Source organism: Heterodontus francisci, chromosome 7 (genome assembly GCF_036365525.1).
Source record: "Heterodontus francisci isolate sHetFra1 chromosome 7, sHetFra1.hap1, whole genome shotgun sequence".
Classification (NCBI taxonomy): domain Eukaryota; kingdom Metazoa; phylum Chordata; class Chondrichthyes; order Heterodontiformes; family Heterodontidae; genus Heterodontus; species Heterodontus francisci.
The window spans coordinates 91558949-91582273 of record NC_090377.1 but is presented as its reverse complement, the minus strand read 5'-3'; the positions used below and the strand labels follow the sequence as shown (position 1 = coordinate 91582273).

General features: G+C 42.7%; 1 protein-coding gene across 3 annotated transcripts in view; it reads right to left on the bottom strand.

Annotated features, from left to right (window-relative positions):
* Window positions 1-23325, bottom strand: part of nab1b (NGFI-A binding protein 1b (EGR1 binding protein 1)) — a 54864-nt gene that overhangs the window by 26115 nt on the left and 5424 nt on the right. For all 3 annotated transcript variants that reach the window (XM_068035644.1, XM_068035645.1, XM_068035646.1), the window contains exons 2-5: window positions 17882-18715; window positions 15215-15348; window positions 15050-15101; window positions 4825-4944 (exon numbers count right to left, since the gene is read on the bottom strand). In XM_068035644.1, the coding sequence (XP_067891745.1) occupies window positions 4825-4944; window positions 15050-15101; window positions 15215-15348; window positions 17882-18700 (1125 nt within the window). In that variant the 5' untranslated portion in view covers window positions 18701-18715. The remainder of the gene's footprint in view (window positions 1-4824; window positions 4945-15049; window positions 15102-15214; window positions 15349-17881; window positions 18716-23325) is intronic.

Here is a 23325-nt window from a genome sequence, read left to right as displayed (position 1 = left end):
CACTGCTGGGACTAAGAGCTGCCGGCCCACTGACTGGCCAGCCACTCCATTAGACAGAACTTCCTACCTCAAGGAGGTGCAAGTCCCGTCCAAGACCAATTAAAGGTCTGGGGAGCGGAAAATCCCAGTCTAGCTCCCCAGGCCCAGCAGAGGCGGGCTCACCACTGACTTTTCAGCCAGTGGACGGGGCCTCCCACCCAATGAAAAATTCCGGTCATGTCATCAGAGCATTAGTCTGGTCCTCTGGATTACCAGTCGAGGAAATTTACCACTATGCTACCATCCCCTATGCAATCCACTGAATTAGTAAACTCATGGGGGTTAGTACCCTACTTACTGCTCTGACTTGTTCAGAAACTTAGCAACTCCACTGCAAAAATGCTTGAATGAAGTAGGGTTATTGGATGCACCTCACTGTAAAGCAATCCCACAACCAAATGGATCAGATCAAAGCTCTGCAGTCCTGCCACATATCATGAATGGTGCTAGACAATTAAACAACCAACAGGAGAAGCAGTCTCCACAAATATCCCCATCCTCAATGATGGGGGAGCCTAGCACATCAGTGCAAAAGACAAGGCTGAAGCATTTGCAACCATCTTCAGCCAGAAGTATTGTGTAGATGATCCATCGCAGCCTCCTCCCGAGGTCCCCAGCATCACAGATGCCAATCTTCAGCCAATTCGATTCACTCCACACGATATCAAGGAACGGCTGAAGGCACGGGATACTGCAAAGGCTATGGGCCCTGAAAACATCTCGGCAACAGTACTGAAGACTTGTGCTCCAGAACTAGCCGCGCCCCTAGCCGAGCTGTTCCAGTACAGCTACAACACTGGCATCTACTCGACAATATGGAAAATTGCCCAGGTTTGTCCTAGCCACAAAAAGCAGGACAAATCCAATCTAGCCAATTACTGCCCCATCAGTCTCCTCTCGATCATCAGCAAAGTGATGGAAAGTGTCATCAGCAGAGCTATCAAGCGGCAATTACACAGAAATAACCTGCTCACTGATGCTCTGTTTTGATTCCACCAGGGCCACTCAGCTCTGGACCTCATTACAGCCTTAGTCCAAACATGGACAAAAGAACTGAACTCAAGAGAGGCGAGAGTGATGGCCTTTGACATAAAGGCAGCATTTGACTGAGTGTGGCTTCAAGGAGCCCTGGCAAAATTGAAGTCATAGAAAATGAGGGGAAAACTCTCCGCTGGTTGGAGTCATACCGAGCACAATGGAAGGTGGTTGTGGTTGTTGGAGGTCAATTATCTCAGTCCCAGGACATCACTGCAGGAGTTCCACAGGGTAGTATTCACGGCCTAACAATCTTCAAATGCTTCATCAATGGCCTTCTTTCCCTCCATCATAAGGTCAGAAGTGGGGATTTTCGCTGATGATTGCACAATGTTCAGTACTATGCGCAACTCCTCAGATAATGAAGCAGTCCGTGTCCATATGCAGCGAGACCTGGACAACATTCAGGCTTGGGCTGATACATGGCTTTATGTTGGAACTAAATTTGGAAGCAGCATAGCATGAACTACCTTAGATTTATTGCTGCATCAATCTCTCAATGTAATGAACCCACTTCTGTGTGTACGTGTGATCAGATCTAAACTTTTGTTCCTGTGTGCTGGATGGAAGAAACCAATGAAGTCTCATCAAGAATGGATATTGATTTCTTATGATATATATTCACTGCATAATGTGCAGTTAGAGGGAACATCTCACTTACATTGCAGAAATACTGATGTGAAGCCATAGTTCATGTTATCACATAAAACAAACAGACAATACAAGTGGACAGTAACTTAGAAAAATAAGTGGACAACACCGGTCACCAAGAACATAAACCAGGCCTGAATTTAGCATCAGACTTGGTATAAGCACATCAAAAAGACAGAATATACATTTACCTCAAGATTTAGTTAGTTTGAAGACAATGAAACAAAATTCAGTCAGAACTTAAACCTTTTTGAAAACACATTTATTCCCCACAAAGAGTTTACTTTTTGTAGTTTATCATATCCACACAGAACGACATCTGCAGTTGTTTAGTGAGGTTACTGATAAAACAATTTTCCACTTTCTTGTTCCATTTTGCGAAACTTAAAATATTTCTAGAAATCTTTAACAGGGCAAGTATGAAACGGGAGGGGGAAGCAGTTTTTTTTTTGGAATTTTTCCTCTTCCCATACAGGAGACTAATTAATTTTTAGTTAATTGCTCAAATTCTACAACCAGTACCATCTGTGGAAATAAAATTCATATTCACAGGGACATTGAAAATCTGCTATCACATACATGTGGGTTTACTACAGCTTGTTAACATGTCTTGAGTACTGCTGCTCAAATTATTTCAGCACATCAGCATAAATGTCCCAGTCACCAGCTAGTGTCACTAGTTCTCTGCCTGATTTCTCTTCCTTCATTTTTTCCTTACACTCCTTATTCTTAGTCCATATCTCAGTTTACCTTTTCCTTTGCAAAGGACCTCAACAAATTTGATTGAATTTTTCAAGGAGGTGACCAGATGTGTAGATGAGGATAAAGCAGTCTACATGGACTTCAGTAAGGCTTTTAATAAGGTCCCGCATGGGAGATCAGTCAAGAAGGTAAGAGCCCATGGGATCCAGGGCAATTTGGCAAACTGGATCCAAAATTAGCTTAGTGGCAGGAGGCAGAGGGTGATGGTCGAGGGTTGTTTTTGAGATTGGAAGCCTGTGATCAGTGGTGTACCACAGGGATCGGTGCTGGGACCCTTGCTGTTTGTAGTGTACATAAATGATTTAGACGCGAATATAGGAGGCATGATCAGCAAGTTCGCAGATGACACCAAAATTGGCGCAGTCGTAAATAGTGAGGAGAAAAGCCTTAGATTACAGGACAATACAGAAGGGCTGGTAAGATGGGCGGAGCATTGGCAAATGGAATTTAATCCTGAGAAGTGTGAGGTGATGCATTTTGGGAGGACTAATAAGGCAAAGGAATATACAACAGATGGTAGGACCCTAGGAAGGACAGAGGGTCACAGGGACCTTGGTGTACTTGTCCATAGATCACTGAAGCACAGGTAGATAAGGTGGTTAGGAAGGCATATGGGATACTTGCCTTTATTAGCCAAGGCATAGAATACAAGAGCAGGGAGGTTATAATGCAGGTGTATAAAATGCTAGTTAGGCCACAGCTGGAGACGATGTACAGTTCTGGTCGCCACACTATGGGAAGGATGTGATTGCACTGGAGAGGGTGCAGAGGAAATTCACCAGGATGTTGCCCGGGCTGCAGCATTTCAGCTAAGAAGAGAGACTGGATAGGCTAGGGTTGTTTTCCTTAGAGCAGAGAAGGCTGAGGGGGGACATGATTAAGGTATACAAAATTATGAGGGACATAGATAGGGTAAATAGGAAAAAACATTTTCACTTAGCAGAGGTATTAATAACCAGGGGGCATAGATTTAAGGTAAGGGGCAGGAAGTTTAGTGGGGATTTAAGGAAAATAAATTTTCACCCAGAGGGTGGTTGGAATCTGGAATACACTGCCTGAAGGGGTGGTAGAGGCAGGAACCTTCACAACATTTAAGTAGTATTTAGATGAGCACTTGAAACGCCATAGCATACAAGGCTATGGGCCAAGTGCTGGAAAATGGGATTAGAATAGATAGATGCTTGATGGCTGGCACGAACACGGTGGGTCGAAGGGCCTGTTTCTGTGCTGTAAAACTCTATGACTGTATAACATGCAGTGAGGACTCTAGCTTTAAACTAGAGCCTCAATATCTCCACTGGCTTTGAACACAGGAAGTGTTTCTATGACCCAAACAACATTCATGGTATTTTGAGGGTGAAAGATATAATCTTGGTCAAAACGTAGCTGCAGAGTGAAGAAAGAATTTTTCTATCCTTGCAATATAATTCACTACTGGAGAAAAAAATAAAATCATTTTTTTTAATATATCTGTAGACTGTGCACTTGAAAGGGAACAAGGTTGGAGTAACTATTAACCCTGTGCAATGATATCTTGTTCACATCATGCATAATATCAGAAGTTCCAATTCGCAACAGCCAAGAATCTGCCAAGAAAAGCTACCTTTTTGCCATGGACATGACAATGAATATTTGAATATTGGAAGACAGCCTGATTTATAATGTAAACCCATCGTTAAATGAATAGCAGAGCCATTCTTTTAAAAAGACGAATTTATGCATGGTACACATTCATATCATGACGCAAGGCAAAATAATTGTCTGTATTACTTAAGGGTTATATGGCACGTGCTATTTATTGTTTTTTTTTGTAGATTCCCAACTGTTACTGTGGCAAATGATGACCGGCACTGTAACCACAACTTGTACCATGGGATCAGTTCTACGTGCTGATTGTACATCCCATCAAGGGACTGAGCACTGTTTGCAAAAAGACAAGTCATCGTGATGACGTAAACAAGTGGCAAAGATTTGCAAATAAAAAAAGGACAAACAAGTGAAACCAAAACCTGTGGTCTACATTGTTAAGGTCACCCTCACCCACTGCCCTACAGAGGTAGTGCAGTGGTGTCAAACTGTATTAGGGTTTAAACAAGCAAATCAAACCTGAAGGCTTTGTAATCACTTTCATGCTCTAAATGACGGTATTCATGACATTTAACAATATAAGAGAAAGCTCTTAGTCACCAGTGTTTTATATGGAAGTTAGCCTGGAAACTTCAACATTAATTAACCTATCAAATGAAACATTTTATTGTATTCAGTGGAGATCTTTAAACAAAGATTTGCCAAACATTTATAAATTGTATGCAATTTTAAAACTTTCCAATTTTGTACCTGAATATTACGAATCATGGCATCATCACCTTTCATCTTGGCTACAGCCATTTGCTCTTTTAATGTCTCTTGTCTCTGTTGCAAAATCTGTAGTGATTCTTGAACATGAACAGAAACATCCTGCAAAAAATGCATCAGTTGAGCACTTCATCATTCTAAAGAATTTTCATATCAACCAACTACAGTTATCAGTAAAGGCAATGGCCCAGATAGTGCAAAAGGAATAAAACGATGAGGTTACCAGCGCTCACTGTTATTATGGAGTAAATTGTTGAGCACATTCCAGCATCTGCATAGGCTCAGTTAAACACAGTAAACAGAAAGTTGCTGTCCGATTTGCCCTGCTCCTCATACGAGCACACGAATTAGCAGCAGTAACAGGCCACTCGGCCCCTCGAGCCTTCTCCACCATTCAACACAATCATGGCTGATCAGATGATAACCTCAACTCCACATTCTAGCCTACCCCGATAACCTTTCACCCCCTTATCAAGAATCTATCTACCTCTGCCTTAAAATTATTCAAAAACTCTGCTTCTGCCACCTTTTGAGACCCACTTTCAAAAACTCACGACCCTCTGAGAAAAAAATTTCCCCTTGTCGGTTTAAATGGGCGACTCCTTATTTTTAAGTAGTTACCCCTAGTTCGAGATCCTCCCACAAGAGGAAACAGCCTTTCCATATCCACCCTGTCAACACCCGTCAGAATCTTACGTATTAATCAAGTCGCCTCTTACTCTTCTAAATTCCAGCCATACAAGTCTAGCCTGTCCAACCTTTATTCATAAGACAATCCACCCATTCCAGGTATTAGTCTAGTAAACCTTCTCTGAACTGCTTCCAACGCATTTACATCCTTCCTTAAATAAGGAGACCAATACTGTACACAGTACTTCAGATTTGGTCTCATCAATGCTCTATATAGCTGTAGCATAACCTCTCTACTTTTGTATTCAATTCCCCTCGCAATAAACTGTAACATTCTATTCGCTTTCCTAATTACTTGCTGTACCTGCATAATAACCTTTTGAGATTCGTGCACTAGGACACCCAGATCTCTCTGCATCTCAGAGCTCTGCAATCTCTCACCATTTAGATAATGTGCTTTTTTATTCTTCCTGCCAAACTGGACCATTTCACATTTTCCCACATTATGCTCCATTTGCCAGATCTTTGCCCACTCACTTAGCCTATCTATATCCCTTTGTAGCCTCATGTCCTCTTCACAACTTATTTTCCTACCTTTGTGTCATCAGCAAATTTAGCAACCATACCTTTGGTCCCTTCATCCAAATCATTTATATAAATTGTAAAAAGTTGAGGCTTCAGCACTGATCCCTTCGGCACACCACTTGTTACATCTTACCAACCAGAAAATGACCCATTTATGCCTACTCTATTTCCTGTTAGCTAGCCAATCTTCTATCTATACCAATAGGTTACCCCCTACACCATGAGCTTTTATTTTCCACAATAACCTTTGATGTGGTACCTTATCAAATGTGTCCTCCCCAAGCTTCGCTACACTAGTATGTCACCAAAGGATTTGGCAATAATATGCATGAAGGGCGTGAAGAAGCAGTACTTACTATTGAACATGCCAGAAAGAGAGTTAGGGTTGCTGCATTCAGGTGTAAGTGGTTTTTGAAAATGTAATGGGTCTTAATTACTGCCAAACAACTCTGTGGACTAGAAAATTTAATTTTGCAAATGTAGAGATTCATTCTTTCAAAATTTATTGTTGGAGATTTTTTTTAAATTAAAAATTAAATAAAATTGCTTTTACTTTTTCTTTGTCTCTTGTATCTCAGATTTTTCTTTCACTTTCTATATATGATTTTATATTTAATTCAATATTCTAATTTATACTTCCTGGTTTATACTCTGTGGGTGGGATTTCAATTCCGGGGTCAGGATCCCAATGTCACATTCACTTCGGGTCCCAACCCCGCACCGCGCCGGCAACACGCATGCATTGTATTTTAATTTATTTTTATTTTATTTTATTATTTTTTTTATTTAGAGATACAGCACTGAAACAGGCCCTTCGGCCCACCGAGTCTGTGCCGTCCATCAACCACCCATTTATACTAATCCTACACTAATCCCATATTCCTACCACATCCCCACCTGTCCCTATATTTCCCTACTACCTATACTAGGGGCAATTTATAATGGCCAATTTACCTATCAACCTGCAAGTCTTTGGCATGTGGGAGGAAACCGGAGCACCCGGAGGAAACCCACGCAGACACAGGGAGAACTTGCAAACTCCACACAGGCAGTACCCAGAATTGAACCCGGGTCGCTGGAGCTGTGAGGCTGCGGTGCTAACCACTGCGCCACTGTGAAAACCTGTTAATTGGCCCAGAGGTATATTTGCTGCTCAATTAGTGGCGGCGGATGTAGGACCAAGGAAGTAGCAGGCCAGATTTAAAGGTCGAGTGGCAACTATTGCTGTAAATGTCATTTGTCTGAAAAATGGAAGGTGAAGTTGAGCAGAGGGCAGTGGGTGCGAAGGGCCTCCATACCAGGGCAGCCCTCGATTTTTGGAGCTGCTGGAGGCGGTGACAGGACAGAGAAGCAACCTGTTCCCTGCCAGCAGCAATAGAAAGTCTGCAAAACTGACCAAGAAGGTATGGCTGGAGGTGGCTCATGAGGTCAGCAACAATGGAGTGGTGAGGAGCAACAAGGTCCAGTGCAGGAAACATTTCAATGACCTGCAGTCACCAGAATGCAAAAGTGAGGGGTATCCTGAGAGCAGAGTTCTCTTGACCATAGGAGAAATGTGTGCACAGCAGCTTTGAAGACCCATAATCATTGTACATTATCTGAGCGCTATTGGACAGTAGGCTACATCCTATGCAAAGGAAAAGCTGCATGTAATGAGGGAGAGAGACATTGTCCTAAAAGAGTCTTTTTTTTTTTCACTTTGCAGGTCAAAGGGGAGAACAATGCCAGGCAGAGAGAGAGGGCACACTTGTATGGTAGGGTCCCGCAGCTCGCATCTGAAGCATTTTGGGTGTGAGCCCTTGATTTGACCAGAGTCACAAGCCACCGCAACATTGGATACGGAGAAATGGGAGTCCAACATAGACACAGTGAAAAGATCTCAACATCCCCAGGTTCAGGGGATACACGGCAATCCTCCCTGTACAACGAGCGGTCAATGCATAAGCTGTCATCTCATTACTTTCATACAGCTAAAGCATCTGTGATTGTGCCGATTTCTCATAACCACCTTCTGTTATGTCTCTCACAGGGCCAGCTGCAGGGTGGGGGAGTCACAACACCACCAACCTTTTCAGGAGACACCTTGGAGTCTGCACAATCACATCTTTCTTGTGCATCCTCCACCAGCACAGACACTCACACCTTGGTGAGTCCTTGCTTGTTATTAGAGATGGTGGCAGAGAGTTAAGGGTACATCATTTCAGAGCAGGACAGCATGGGGAGCGGGGAGGAAAAAGTCACCTGTGGTCAGTCCCCCTCAGAGGATGGAGGGCGGGCACAGCCTTGCTCAGCAGGGAGGAGAGGCAGAGCCTAGGGAGTCATGAAACACGCGGCTCTACCTGGAGAACCAGCAAGAGATGTGTTGGAATTACTTGAGGCACTGTGCAGTCATGGGATGAGAATGGAGGAGTCCATTCATCTTTTGTGCTCCACAATGTCTCAGTGCTTTGAGTGCATGAGCTCCTTCATTGAGAGCAACCAACCTCATGGACAGCCATATGCGGAACCAGAGTGGATGCAGGAACAGCACTTGCATACATACCGCAATCTGTAGCTTTGACTGGTCAGTGGTACAAAGTAGCATGGCGTGGATGCCAGCTGCATCCCAGCTGGTGGTTCTCCAGCGATCAAGGGTGCCATGAAAGGACTGAGGTGGCAACAGATGGTGATGAGGGGGTCACCCCTCATGGGGCTCCATCATCATCATCCACCTTCATGGCTCCTCCTATGGATGAAACATCTATAGTGTTATACTCTGACAGAGGCTGCCTCTGCAGTGATGCTTGTGCAGCAGCCTTTGAAGGTGCTTTCCTGGTACCTCTGCAACGATGCCAAGCACCATAGCATCTCAGGCCCAGAGAGGCACTAGCAAGCAGACTGCCTCCACTTTATCTTCAGCTACAGGTACAGCACCTCGTAAAAGGGGCCTTGAGTGCAGGCTACCCTGTCGGTAATGTCACTTTGTAGGCCACTTGAGTGTTTATATTCTACACGCCATCAAACTGTTATTGGGTAAAAAGCATTGGGCATGCTGTTGCACTAAGGCAGACTTGTGTGCTTTCACTTCTTCATGGCGAAAGGTGGGAGGATGAAAATAAAGTTTGGCAGTGCAAGTGAGTATCTTGGGAGAATGAGTGATCAGGTGGAGACTTTGGATCCTTGCAGTGTTTGTGCTGACCTTTGCTCTTAACGCATGTTTGCTTCCATTCAGATGAAGGAGAATCTCCTCTCCAAATGTTCTGCAGACTGTCTCACACCAGGTGAAACATGTCTGGATCAGAGTTATCCTAGGGTTGCATTTTATTCTTGTGATGGGAGTCCCAGTGGCAGGCTGGAAGGCGAAGGAAGACCCGTCCTCTGTCGGACCCCCGAAGCCATTCCACGGTAGGCAGGCAATTAACTGCCTGCCATGGGGGATGCTGTCTCTTTAAAGGGACTGGGAGCAGTGGCAATTGCTGGTACTGCAAGAGACCCTGCAACACCGAAGAGAGAGATGACCCCAGGAAAGACGAGTGGGGTCAGTGTCGCCGGGGCCATTCAGGCAGGCCCTGGTGAGTGGCCGAGTGAGAGTGGGGGAGGGGGGGGGGGTAAAAAAAAAAAAGTGTGGGGCGGCATTGCTGCCGGAGGCCCTAGATTGCCCCCAAAAAGGTGGGACACACCCCTGACCCCACTAGGAGGATGCCAGGTTTTAGCTGGGGGCATTGCGCCCCTCTGCCTCCCTCAAAGATTGAGGTGGAGGCGGGAAGAGGCCATTAATTGGCTACTTTAGGACCGTGATTAGCCTGGGACAGGAAGACGATCTTCAGCCTTCCCTGCCTTGGACAAAATGGCAGGGTGCCCAGGCAACATCAGGAATGTTGCCCCATCATTTTGCTTCTTCTTCCTCACCCCCACCCCCCCACCCCTGTACCCACCTCCAAGGGCAGAATAAAATTCTGCCCCTAGCTTCCCAACCATCCTGATAAACGCTCCACCTGAGCCTACCACAGAGACATCTCTGCAAAGCATGGGAACGGTTCTTCTGTTCTCCTTCAGCCTCCTCCTCCTCCTTTTCCTCCTCTGAGGAGCTGTGCCATTGCAGCACTTTTCCCTCTTCAAGGTCCACACCTCTCTGGAGGGCCATGTTATGCAGTGTGCAGAAGACTCTTGACAGCGTGTGCTGGAGAACACCACCCAACCGGTCAAGGCGGTCTTCAGCAGGCCTTTGACCTTTGTGCTCAGGTGCCATCGGTTGTAGTATCTCTTAGCCTCTGTGCCAGTGGTACACTGGAGTCATTAGCCAACTCCCATTAGCGGATAAGGCTTATCCACTAACAGCCATAACATGGTTTTCCAATGGCTCCATGAAGGGCTGCTGCACCTGAGACTGGCGAAGGATGAAGGTGTCATGGTAGCTTCCAGGACAGTGTACACACATTGCATAAAGAGCTTGCTGTAGTCACAGACCAGCTGGATGTTTCGGGAAGTGGAATCCCTCCCTGTTGAGGAATCTCCTTGGCTGGTCAGTCAGTGCCTTGATGGTCACATGAGTGTAATCATGATCCCCTGTGCTTGAGGGAATTCGGCGACGGAGGCAAATCCCATTGGCCTCAGAGTTTGAGTGCCACCATCCACCTTGAATTCAGTGCAATACCCCGCCCTCTCAAACAGAGCATTTGTCACCTCCATGCTGCTGCCTGCAAGATGTCACCAATGTCTGCTGCTGCTGCTTAGAAGGACCCGGTTGCAAAACAAAGTGCAAGGCCATTGTGACTTTTACAGCCAAGGGAAGGCCATGGTGATGGCCCCGGCAAACCCTCGGATGACCATCAACGAAGGCACACAAGTCAGCTTTCATCTACCCAGATAGTCACTACCTTCTTTAGCATTGTCCAGTAGCCTCTCCTTTGGCAGTAGATCCTCTGCTGAGGGCATCACCTTTGTTACCTTCCTGCCCCTCATTCCTCAACCCTGTGCCCCTGTTGTCCATGAGGTCTGCGTCTGCTCCTCATTGCTGGTTGATCCGATCTCAGTGGCTTAATCCCATTTCCTGCCTGTGTCTGTCCTCCCTTTCAATTGGAATGTGCAGTCGTCCTGAATCCCTCGCTCATGAGCCTGTGAGAACCGTAAGCTGAGGGACCTGTCCACCACGCCACCCCGCCCCCAAAATGTCTTTGTCAAGAGTAAAAGAGATATAACAGATCAATCTCCTGACCCTGTACACAGGGTTGCCTGTGGATGAGGGCTTGTTAAAATTTTTATTTATTTATTTATTTTTTTTTGAGTCTTTCCTCTTTAAAATGGTGCTTCTTGTTGCTGTCCAACTGTTCTTAATGGCTCCCCACTTTGGTTGCGCCTCCTCCTCCGTGTCATGGTTCAGACCCCGTGTGGATCCTGTGCCTTACAAATGAAATTCAAAACATCCTCCAACTGAGCTGATAATAAAAGCAAAATACTGCAGATGCCTGAAATCTGAAATAAAAACAAGAAATGCTGGAAATACTCAGCAGGTCTGGCAGCATCTGTGGAGAGAGAAGCAGAGTTAACGTTTCGGGTCGGTGACCCTTCTTCGGAACTCATAATAATGATAATAAACTCGTTAATAGGTTTAACTGGCCATTAATCTATCTCAGGCAGGTTGCCTCTTCCAGCTCCCTGAGGAGCCTTTTACATTTGAAGCGTGTCAGTTCTGCATCGGGAAACTGGCACGCCGACCTGAGGGGCAACCGCCCCCATTCCTGCCCTTTAATCTAAATAGAAATCCTGACTTGTGTGCCTCAGTGAGGATTCTTCAATCTGCTTGGTTGAAGAGACAACATGTTTCTTGTCCTGCTTACACACACCACAGATCCCCTGTAGAGGGCACTGAACTGAAAAGGTGCTCTAGTAACCACAAATTGCAGCTCAAAACCCCACAAAACATTTGGACAATTGTAAGTGTAATGAATGGCAAGTGCCATTCCTTTGCTGCTGACCATAAAATCTGGGCTAATATGTTATGCTTTTATTCGGTGGTGCAACCAAGAATTGCATCAAAAGCTCTTCAGGATGGTGATTTTTTTTCACATAATCAATGGGATTTTATAGATGCTGAAGAGGCTCAGTAAGATGCATCTTGGCTACAAATTTGTGGCATAGACACATTTTGCAACAATGTTACACAAAAGCTGGAAATCCTTCCCTTGTACTGTCGGAAGTCACATTCCTTTCCCTTCTTAACACAGGTCAATTCCTGCTGTGAACGTCTCCAAAATAGTTCCCTGAAATACTTCATGATCATCTGAGATGGTTTCTATAGGAGGACACAATTTTCTTGACAATGAAGACAATTTTGTGTCAGGTTACCAACAAAAATTATGAAAGAAATCCTAACAAGAACTAGGAAATGGCCAGTGAGCCCTTCAAAATCACTCCTCCTGCAGTTCATATACAATCAATCTACCCTACTGTAGATCTCTGTACTACATTATTAATCTCCAAAAGAGCAATTTCTGCATAGATAATCCCTGATCCTGACTCTCTAATTACCCACTCAACTTAAACAGTTTGCTTATACGTACACTGTGCAATAGGGGTAAATAATTGGAGGAGAGTTAGGATCATATCACACCCCACTCCAGGCCTTTTTTCCCCCAAAGTCTATGTGAGCCTCACTTAACAATGGAGAGCACCAAGTCTTGGAAGGCTCAGCCCATGCTTCTCTGAACCTATCACTGCCCTTTTGATAAATTACCCAAAATGCAACTATGACAGCAATCTAAGCAAGGTTGCTATAACTTAATTCAAGAACCTTCACTAAAGGCAAAACAGAGATCCGAGTATTTAATTAACTTGTTGGCAACTGCTTCACATTGTTTGCAAGCTAAGTTAATGAACAATGGTAATATGACAATTCCTTTTTGTCCCCAATGAAGAAAACAGCAGCTACAGGCACTGAAGACTTTTGCATGAATGCACGTTTAGATTGTAAATACAAGCAGTGTGGCAAGGATGAATGACTTGACGTTCTGCAACCACTGCATGGCAAAACAGCCTGCATGAGAACAGCAAAGTAAAATGGGACTGCTCCGCATCTTCCAAGCAGTTCTAATTCTAAACAATATTAACATATGTAAACATAGCCATGGATTACCACAGTGTATCAAACAGAATAGGAATTTAAAGCTTGGCTGCTAAGATTTACTATTAGCATGACACTGACATTCATAGTAGAAATGGAATTCTGCCCAGTGAATGCATGGTTCTGGAAAGCATCCCTTTTTATCAATCCAATCATAATCTGCCAGAAGCACAACAAATAAAAACAAGAGTCAGGCCAGATACATGAACCTGTGACCTTTTCGTTATGAAGGAAATTTCCTAGCATTCCACTACTGGGCCACTGAATACGGGGAATCTCATGAGCTTGTGAAATTAGAAGGCTTTTGCTATCTGATGTACAGTCATCACCACTGATTACTGATCACTTTTAAGCCTATATTTCACCGCTTTGAATACACATCATTCAAATTTGGTATTCAATGTATATTAGTAGAAAGTCTAGTTGAACTATTAAATAGAAGACACTACAAAAACACAATCTAACTTTGAAGCATTTCTGACATTGTACCAAAACTGATAAGCAAACAAAAACCAAAAACATGTAATACAACAGCTTTGCATTGGATAAACTAGAAAATTGCACTCTCATACTATGGTACAAGATGTACAGATATATATAGCTAGAAAAAGAATAAAAGGTATCCTGCCCTGTATTCCCATCACCCATTCCTCGATGACATATACTGTCCCCTTATCCTCCAATGTATTAAAATCTTTGTCTATAAATCCCTCAATGGCCTTGTGCCACCCTATTTCTGCAGCCTGCTTAAGCCCTATATCCTCCTCTTCCACATCCTCGAACGCTTACATTCTTACCTAGTGTGCTTCCTGCCACTCCTTTCATCCCCTATCAGTGGCACATCCTTCAGCCAGCTTTGTCCTAATTTCTGTCACTCTCTCTGTAAACCCCTGTGCGTCTCCACCTCTAAAAACCCACCTTTTTGAACCCCTCCTAACCTCTCCATTTGTAGCTTGACATCCATTTCCTTATCTCACTCCATGTATGAAGTACTTTAACATTAAATACTCCATGTAAAAAAAGGTTGTTATCTATAGCAGTCAAAAAGTAGTAAAAGTCATTTGCATCTTGGTGAGGTTGTACCCCTAATGCTCCAGGATTTTTTGATATATGCTGAAGAACAGAAATCTTTATCCTATTGTTTTAGCCCAGTCCATCATGGTGAATGCCAATGAACTGACACACAAGGATGTTCACATAGCTGTGGTATGATCACTGCACAGTTCAAGATTTAGTTGTCAGAAAATAATACTTGCCAATCTGTGTAAACACTTGGATACGATATCGACAACTGTCATTTCAAACACTAACACATCTTCACAGATTCTGTTCTCTTAAATAACCAAAGCCTATGCCAATTACATCTGAAAGTATTTAAAGAGTTTTTTTTAATATACATTGTAACAGCATATATAATCTTTGCCCCAGTTATTGTACTCCATAGGATTTCTGATTTTATCAATTTGTACCACACTCATGTTCTTTGTGTGAGCCCTAACAACATGAATTAATGTGCAGAGTCTGTATTCTGCACACTGCACTCTGAAAACAGAGTCACAGTTAATTATATTTGTAAAAGGACCATGATTTTAAAGAATGGAATTTTCCACTCATTTAGAAATGCCCAAGAACAAACTCCACCCCATGTTTGGCCGATTTTGCACTGGCAATATATCTGTTGGCTTTTTTGTTTTTCTTCTTTCCTTCACAAGCTCCGTGTTTCAGTGCATTTATTCCACTTTTCAGAAATCAGTGTGCATATTATATGAATGTTTGAAACTTCCTGACATTATTTTAATGTCATCAAGTTTCATGGTCAGAATCATTCATACCTTCAAATACTCAATAAAAGGGGCATTTAGGAATGGGAAACATGCACATAAAATACATTACCTCTGTTTTTATTCGTTTGGGAGACAATTCATCTTGTTCTGCACATCTAGACCTGGAGTTAAATACACACAAGCAGCTTTTAATAGTCTAACAATGTGAAATGTTAAATGTCAGGTCAAGAAATTTATGTGATTTCTTCTAGAGTTTAAAAATGACAACCCTCACCTGGAGGTTTTATAGGTGTATTTGTAGGTTACTTCTCGGGAGACTTGCCGAGCTAACGTAAATAGTTCATCTCTCCGAGTGAGCAATGCGTTATCCTTTGCACAGAGTTGAGCGGCTGCTTCATTAACAGTTAGCTGTAAACAAATGTCAAATTATGAGTTGAACGGCTACTTTAATGAATCAGCTGGTTGAAGAGTGAGTAGTGGGCCCATAAAGATGAGATACCCAGTTTATAATGAGTCAACTGGGGCTGTGGTAAAGGTCTACTACATCAGTGGCTACATTAAGTAACTCATTGAATGTTAAGCACTTTGAGATGTTTCTGAGAGACATGAGGCACTATGTGAATTCAAGTTCTTTATTACAATCCAAGTTAGCAGGAAAATAAAACACCAAAAGGTCCCTCTCCCAATTGCTATTCATCGACCCCTGCTGGAAGGTGAACCCTTCTGTTGACTGGTTGAGAACAGCATAGGGCTGAGCTGCAATGTCCCTAATGGTTAAGTCACCAGTCAACACTCAGCATCTAGGCTTACACGCATTCACTTGGATGAAATTATATGGAGTAGATGGTGTACTGTAGCTAGATTTCAATTCCATTCAAGATAAGGAGGGAGGGGAAAAATTGCTGAAAAAGAAAAAGCCTTTCAACAGTGTTCAAAAAAATTCATCCTGCCATCAAACAAACAAGATACAACTAAAATTATGACCATAGACTCCCATAATGTTAACATTTGATGAAAAGTCATCGGCCTGAAATATTAACTCTTTCTTGCTCCAAACATGCTGCTAGACCTGTTGAGCTTTTCCAGCATTTTCTGTTTTCACTCCCATAATGCTTCCAAGGTTAGATGGCACAATGGTTAACACAAACCTTTCTACAAGCATACATGTGTAAGAAGTGTTGCAAGTACTTTTCCAAGGTTGGAACTGATGTGTTATTGGGCAACAAATATGCTTGGTTGCGCCTCTATCTTTATTAGGATATTTTTCCTATTATAAGCAGCTGCTCAATTAAAATATTGCTTTTAATGATGAAGATTAAGATTGAGTACTCCAAAATGTAATGCAGTTGATATTAATTGAATACATCAGGATCAAGTAAATGAATGGTAAATTTTACATTAAAAAGGTTTTGCATATTTTAATTTAATTTGTTAAAGTTAATGGAAAAATCAGTTATAATTTTACATGAAGTCAATGGGCCAGATTTTGCTGCCAAAATTTCAGCGAGTTTAATGGTGATCACTGGTGAGTAAATGAATAAATCATTCAGCTACTGGTGATGAGGAAGAACGACCACGTGAATTTCAAATCATCAAGTTAGTGAACAATTTGCATCACTCCCCTTTAGCCTCACAAAAACAGCAGCTTGCCTTCAACTTCCCAATGAGTTCATGAAATTGCTGCATTTGCACATTAATTGGCAATTAAACTCATCACAGAAAGTTAGGGCTGCCACTTCACAGAGCAAGTACCTTTCTTTTAAAAAAAAAATAGGAGATTTATATTCCTGAAATGGCAATCAACCTCTTTGCCCTAGTAAAGGAACAAATTAAATTATGGGGTTTCATTCCTACAGATGGTAAATTGTTGGGAGATTTTTAGTTTTCGCACTTTTACTCTCTTTCACAATCCAATATTTCTTTCCCTCTCTGTACCAGATTTTACTAGAATTCATCCTATTTCCTTCTTTGTTGTTCTTCTCACTGGTTATGGAGATAGACTATTGGTCCTGTTGTTCAAGGTTCCAGATCCCCAATGCCCTTATTATGCCATTAACAGCTCACACATCCAGCAATTTACAGAGTAAAAACTTTTTGAGCTGAAGGGTGAGGGAAAATGTCTAACTGATGGGGCATGTGAGGAGATGCTCCCCCGCCAGCAAAGTCTGAGCCAATGATGAAAAGTGACTTGCTTAGAAGTGGCGTTCAGAGAAGGCTAGGTTTAATCTAGATAACATAAAATTTGTTAGCATTTTTGAAATGTCTCCTTATAGATTCATAAATATTGATAATTCCGCAAAACGTGGTAAACATTCAATGATCTGCTGTAATTTCCGCAGATCTTGATTTAAAAATGTGACAGGATGACAAGTTTAAGCAAAACCAACAATCAGCAACAATGCAATCCTGACCCAGAAAGTACTTTTGTTTACAAAATACTGATATCCAACACAGTAGGCAAATTAATGGGACTCGTGGTTTTGACAAAACTAAGACTTTCTCACCTGAATGGCCCTTAGGGAGTACTAAAGCTTTTCAGGATACAAGTGAACAGGGAACTCTGTTAATTTACCTCTTATATCAAGATCAATTATTTTTGTTAGTTACTTAGCTCAACTTTTATTGGAAAGTAAGCACAAAACATTAATGACTAAACTACTTGCTTTGCACATTCTTGTAACAGATCTGAGTACCCAAGGCAGACAACACTCCCACCCACAATGAACATATGTATGAAGATCTGTCATTTCTAAACTAGGGCGGGAGCTGAAATTCTGCCCACTTTCCAATACAGAAGTGCATGCCTGGCCTGATTATTGTAGCGAAACACCAACATTAAAGGAATCGTGGGCCTGCCTGTTGTACTGAAGGACTGCAGAATATGAAATGTTATAAAAAATGATGTAAAAGAGTGCAACACGAGATAGAGAAATTCCTGTACCTCATGAAGTGTAAGATGCTTTCCATCCTTCCTTTTGGAATCAAACCGTCCATAAATTGCACTATATTTGCGGATTTCTTCTTCTTTATGAGGGTCTCCATCAGTCATATCAAAGATGTGACTGATCATTTTTGCTAACTTCTTATTGGTTTTTAAAAATTCTTTCACTTCATTTCTGTCTGTTTTTGGAATGCCTTGAACCAAACGCTCAACAGATTCTGTAATTGCAATGACTGCAGCAGCATCAAGAGTTTCACCATTTTCTTTTGGCGAGGACGGAGATGCAGGATCAGTGGGGGAAAGACTTTGTTCACTCTCAGTAGTGGACTGTCCTTGCCAGAACCGTGGCTCATTGCATATTTGCAGTGGTGAATTCCCTGCCATGCCAGACTTGTTAGGGCCCACTCCCTGTCCACACATTGCAGCCAAGCATTTTGGAAACTTCACAGGAAGTTCCCGAAGGTTACTATTTCTTTCATGACTGTTAGCATTTGACCCAGGAAAAGCAGCTGAGCCCTCAGATATTTTGTACAGTGGGATGCTGCTGACTGGAAGAGTGTTCAGGGGTTGATTGAAGACAGAGGGATTTGTCACCCAGTCTCTCAAAGCTTTTTGCAACCTCCTGACATGCAGAGGTTTGCTAGCCATGCCAACCAGGGCCATGATCTCCAAGAATTCTTCCTCCCCTGCTTCACAGAGCTGTTGCACATCATCTCCCCCTTGCTGAATGAAAGCATCATAATAAGACAAGAGATTGGCTCGCTGTAGAATGCGATAGAGTTGCAATTCACCAAGGGTCCTTGGTAAAGAAGTTGCCATGACCAAATGCAACACCTGTGTGTTTAAAAAAAAAGCAAATGAATTGAAGTTAAAAACCATTTGCAGAGTAAATGTCAGACTTTGGCTGTTTGCACAGTGAATTCTCAGTACGTTCATACCACACTCCACCTCTGCTCTCTGTAGGTGGCATGATACAGGCTCCTCTTGTTTGGAGCACAAATATTCTCCAACGTTTACAGCCTGGTAACTTGCCCACAGTATTATGTTATATTACGATAGGTAATCCCACGATACATCCATAAGTGTTAACTAAATGTCTATTTTGTATTTAATATTATTCTTTATTTAAAGCTATACTGGACACATACACATTATATGGAGCTGGAAATTGTATTTTTCCACATAAATTCCACATCAAAAGTAAATGCAAATTATAAGTGCTCTCCGAAAAAAATTAACTTAACCATGTTTTTGTCTTAATTATTCTGAATTTCTTTTTTAGTAAAAAAAAAAGTGTGTTGATGACAACATTGGCTGTGGTATTGAGCCAGGCACTGCAAGTGAATTGCATTTATATCATTTTAAAGTCATCAAATCGAGCGCTTCTGCACTTATGCCATCTTGTGTTAATTCAAAATCCTGTCACTGCAAACTAAGAAACTCCCAGTGCTCCAATCACTGGAATCCCTCTATTATACAGGAAAATGGTCTGTATTCAGGTGAGGGAGCAAAAGAAAATAAGTGATGCTGGTAACCTCAGGACATGAGTGAATGTCTGATGAGGTTGTATCAATTCTGAAGCAGCAATACTGCAGGGAGTGTTAAACAGAGCAAACAAGATATGAGCTCCTGCCAAGTGGATGCAAGTAGTTATCACCAAATTTACTTTTTTAAATTCATGAGGTCTATTATGAAAGTGACAAGTTAGTGAGGTATTAAAGTCTCAGTCAAAGGCACCTTTTTTTTTTAATTCATTCATGAGATGTGGGTGTCGCTGGCTAGGCCGGAATTTATTGCCCATCCCAAATTGCCTTTGGAGGAGGTGGTGGTGAGCTGCCTTCTTGAACCGCTGCAGTCCATGTGGCATAGGTACACCCAGTGCTGTTAGGAAGAGTTTTCCAGGATTTTGACCAAGCAACAGTGAAGAAACAGCGATATAGTTCCAAGTCAGGCTGGTGTGTGGCTTGGAGGGGAACTCGCAGGTGGTGGCGTTCCCATGCATTTGTTGCCCTTGTCCTTCTAGGTGGTAATGGTTGCGGGTTTGGAAGGTGCTGTCTAAGGAGCCTTTGTGTGTTGCTGCAGTGCATCTTGTAGATGGTACACACTGCTGCCACTGTGCGTCGGTGATGGAGGGAGTGAATGTTTGTGGATGGGGTGCTAATCAAGCAGGCTGCTTTCTCCTGGATGGTGTCAAGCTTCTCGAGTGTTGTTGGAGCTGCACCCATCCAGGCAAATGGAGAGTATTCCATCACACTCCTGACTTATGCCTTGTAGATGGTGGACAGGCTTTGGGGAGTCAGGAGGTGGGTTACTCGCCGCAGGATTCCCAGCCTCTGACCTGCTCTTGAAGCCACAGTATTTATGTGGCAACTCAAGTTCAGTTTCTGGTCAATGGTAACCGCCAGAATATTGATAGTGGGGGATTCAGCGATGGTAATGCCATCAAGGGGAGATGGTTAGATTCTGTCTTGTTGGAGATGGTTATTGCCTGGCACTTGTGTGCCGCGAATGTTACTTGCCACTTATCAGCCCAAGCCTGGATATTGTCCAGGTCTTGCTGCATTTCTACACGGACTGCTTCAGTATTTGCGGAGTCGCGAATGGTGCTGATCATTGTGCAATCATCAGCGAACACCCCCACTTCATTGATGAAGCAGCTGAAGATGGCTGGGCCTAGGACACTACCCTGAGGAGCTCCTGCAGTGATGTCCTTGAGCTCAGATGATTGACCTCCAACAACCACAAACATTTTCCTTTTTGCCAGTATGACTCCAATCAGCAGAGAGCTTTCCCCCAGATTCCCATTGACTCTGGTCTTGCTAGGCTCCTTGATGCCATACTCAGTCAAATGTGCCTTGATGTCAAGGGCAGTCACTCTCACCTCACCTCTTGAGTTCATCTCATTTGTCCATGTTTGAACCAAGGCTGTAATGAGGTCAGGAGCTGACTGGCCATAACGGAACCCAAACTGAGCGTGACTGAGCAGGTTATTGCTAAGCAAGTGCCGCTTGAAAGCACTGTCGATGACACCTTCCATCACTTCACTGATGGTCGAAAGTAGATTGATGGGGCGGTAATTGGCCAGGTTGGACTTGTCCTGCTTTTTGTGTATAGGACATACCTGGGCAATTTTCCACATTGCCAAGTAGATGCCAGTGTTGTAGCTATACTGGAACAGCTTGGCTAGGGGCGTGGCAAGTTCTGGAGCACAGGTCTTCAGTACTATTGCCAGATGATTGTCAGGGCCCACAGCCTTTGCAGTATCCAGTGCCTTCAGTCATTTCTTGATATTATGCGGAGTGAATTGATTTGGCTGAAGACTGGCATCTGTGATGCTGCGGACTTCAGGAGGAGGCCAAGGTGGATCATCAACTCGACACTTCTGGCTGAAGATTCTTGCAAATGCTTCAGCCTTATCTTTTGCACTGATGTGCTGGGCTTCCCCCATCATTGAAGATGGGGATATTTGTGGTGCCACGTCATCCAGTTCGTTGTTTAATTGTCCACCATCATTCACGGGTGGACGTGGCAGGATTGCAGAGCTTAGATCTGATCCGTTGGTTATGGGATCTCTTAGCTCTGTGATCGCATGCTGCCTATTTCATTTCTTTGCTACTCAGTAGTTATAAGAATTTAATCTCTGATATTTTTCTTTTTTTCCTATGTGTCAAGAAAGGAAAAAAAAAGTCAACAATTCCCCCAACCATGTCATATGGGAATGTGAATCAGCCATTCAGCCCCTCGAGCCTTTTCTGATTATCACAATTCACTAAACACCAGTCAGCAGCAGAAATGGGTAGCAAAACATATACATAAGTTCCAAAATTATGTTAACTGTGCAGAGGTACAATTGGAGTTTTACCTGTGAACTATCGACAAAAAATATTATTTGTATTGCACCGATTTAAAGTTCTTTCTCCAAGGCAAGAAACAGCTAGGCTCAGAACCCTGGTCTGCAATTTTCTTCCTTCTTTCCACTCCCTCCTTCTTCATTCCCTGGAGTATCTGCATCAGCAGGTCATCTCCATCTCCTCCAACCAGGATTACAAACCCCTTACCATTCTATACTTTGAGTTTAACAAAAGTTAAAACAATCAGTCTTGTTCACTGAACATGTTCATCTCAGTAACCATATAAAGCCACATCAGGAATATCCATTAGACATTCAGTGTATGATTTGCCAGACTACCACAGTTCACATGAATAACATCATGTTCAACGAGGCAGTGCAGCCAACACATATACATTTTCTAATTGGAACTAGGGCTAAAACCAAAACAAAAATTCCAATTACTTACAGGGGTTGGGGGTGGGGTTGCCCTTAATAACATCTGTAAAGGGGAAAAGGGTGGAAATCAAAGTATAAACTTCTCTTTCAAAGCATCGTGTAAAATACAGTTAACTACAGGAGTGCACTGCAGGGTTGTAAAATATGAAAGGGCAAAATTCCTGTTCTCAATAATTATAGCAGAATACATCAGCACACATGCTAAATAGGATTTCCTATTATCTCTGGATGTTGAGGTTTTTTTTTTTTGGTTAGAAGTATCAACAGAAAGTATTTCACCACCGAAGACTTCAACTGTCAAACTAACAATGCAAAGTTTCACCGACTTACAAAGTTATTCAAATCCTTGAACATGTTACAATCTCATTTATGCTCCCTGCCACTTTATAATGCACCCCATGAAAGCATTTGTCTGAACATCTCCCTCGCAGCATTGACCAGCCATCCAAACTGATTGCAGTTTCCAGCTGGACCTGCAAGTATAAAGTAGTTCCACTTTCTTGCTTAAATAAACATACAACTGATTTCTATCATATATAAACTCCAATATAAATATGAAGTGCCACACTTCTATCCACAACTGCGCATGCATCAGCACATCACCTTAAACATTTTCATTGTCCTATTGTCTTGGTCATTCTCATCTCTGCAATCTCCACTTTCCATTCTTTTGACTGACGTCCCCTCCTCTCTGCCAATGGTGAAAAAGCTTTAATCTACCAAGCCCTTAAATTCTACATTGCTCTATCCAAACTCCTCTCCCTTCTACTTCTATCAGCACCTTAAAATGCCTCTCTCTTTTAATCATGCTTTTGGTCACCTTCACTAACTTCAGTTTGTTATCCTACTTGGGTCCAATCATCCCTCTGTAAAGTATCTTAAATCACATGAAAAAATACTGTAAATGTGTAAGTTACTGTTGCTATTTACTTATCCAAAGGGGTCACCTCCCCAGTTTTGCTAAATGATGTCCATTTTCTCTTATTCTTGCCATTTTTGAGCTTAAACATTGGAGTTCAGATCCTTCCCCCCCCCACCAAGTCAATTTTTACTGGCCACATGTTACTGTGCAGCTGGGCTAGTAATCCAGAGCCCAGGCTAATGCTCTGGGGACATGAGTTCGAATCCCACCACAGCAGGTGGTGAAATTTGTATT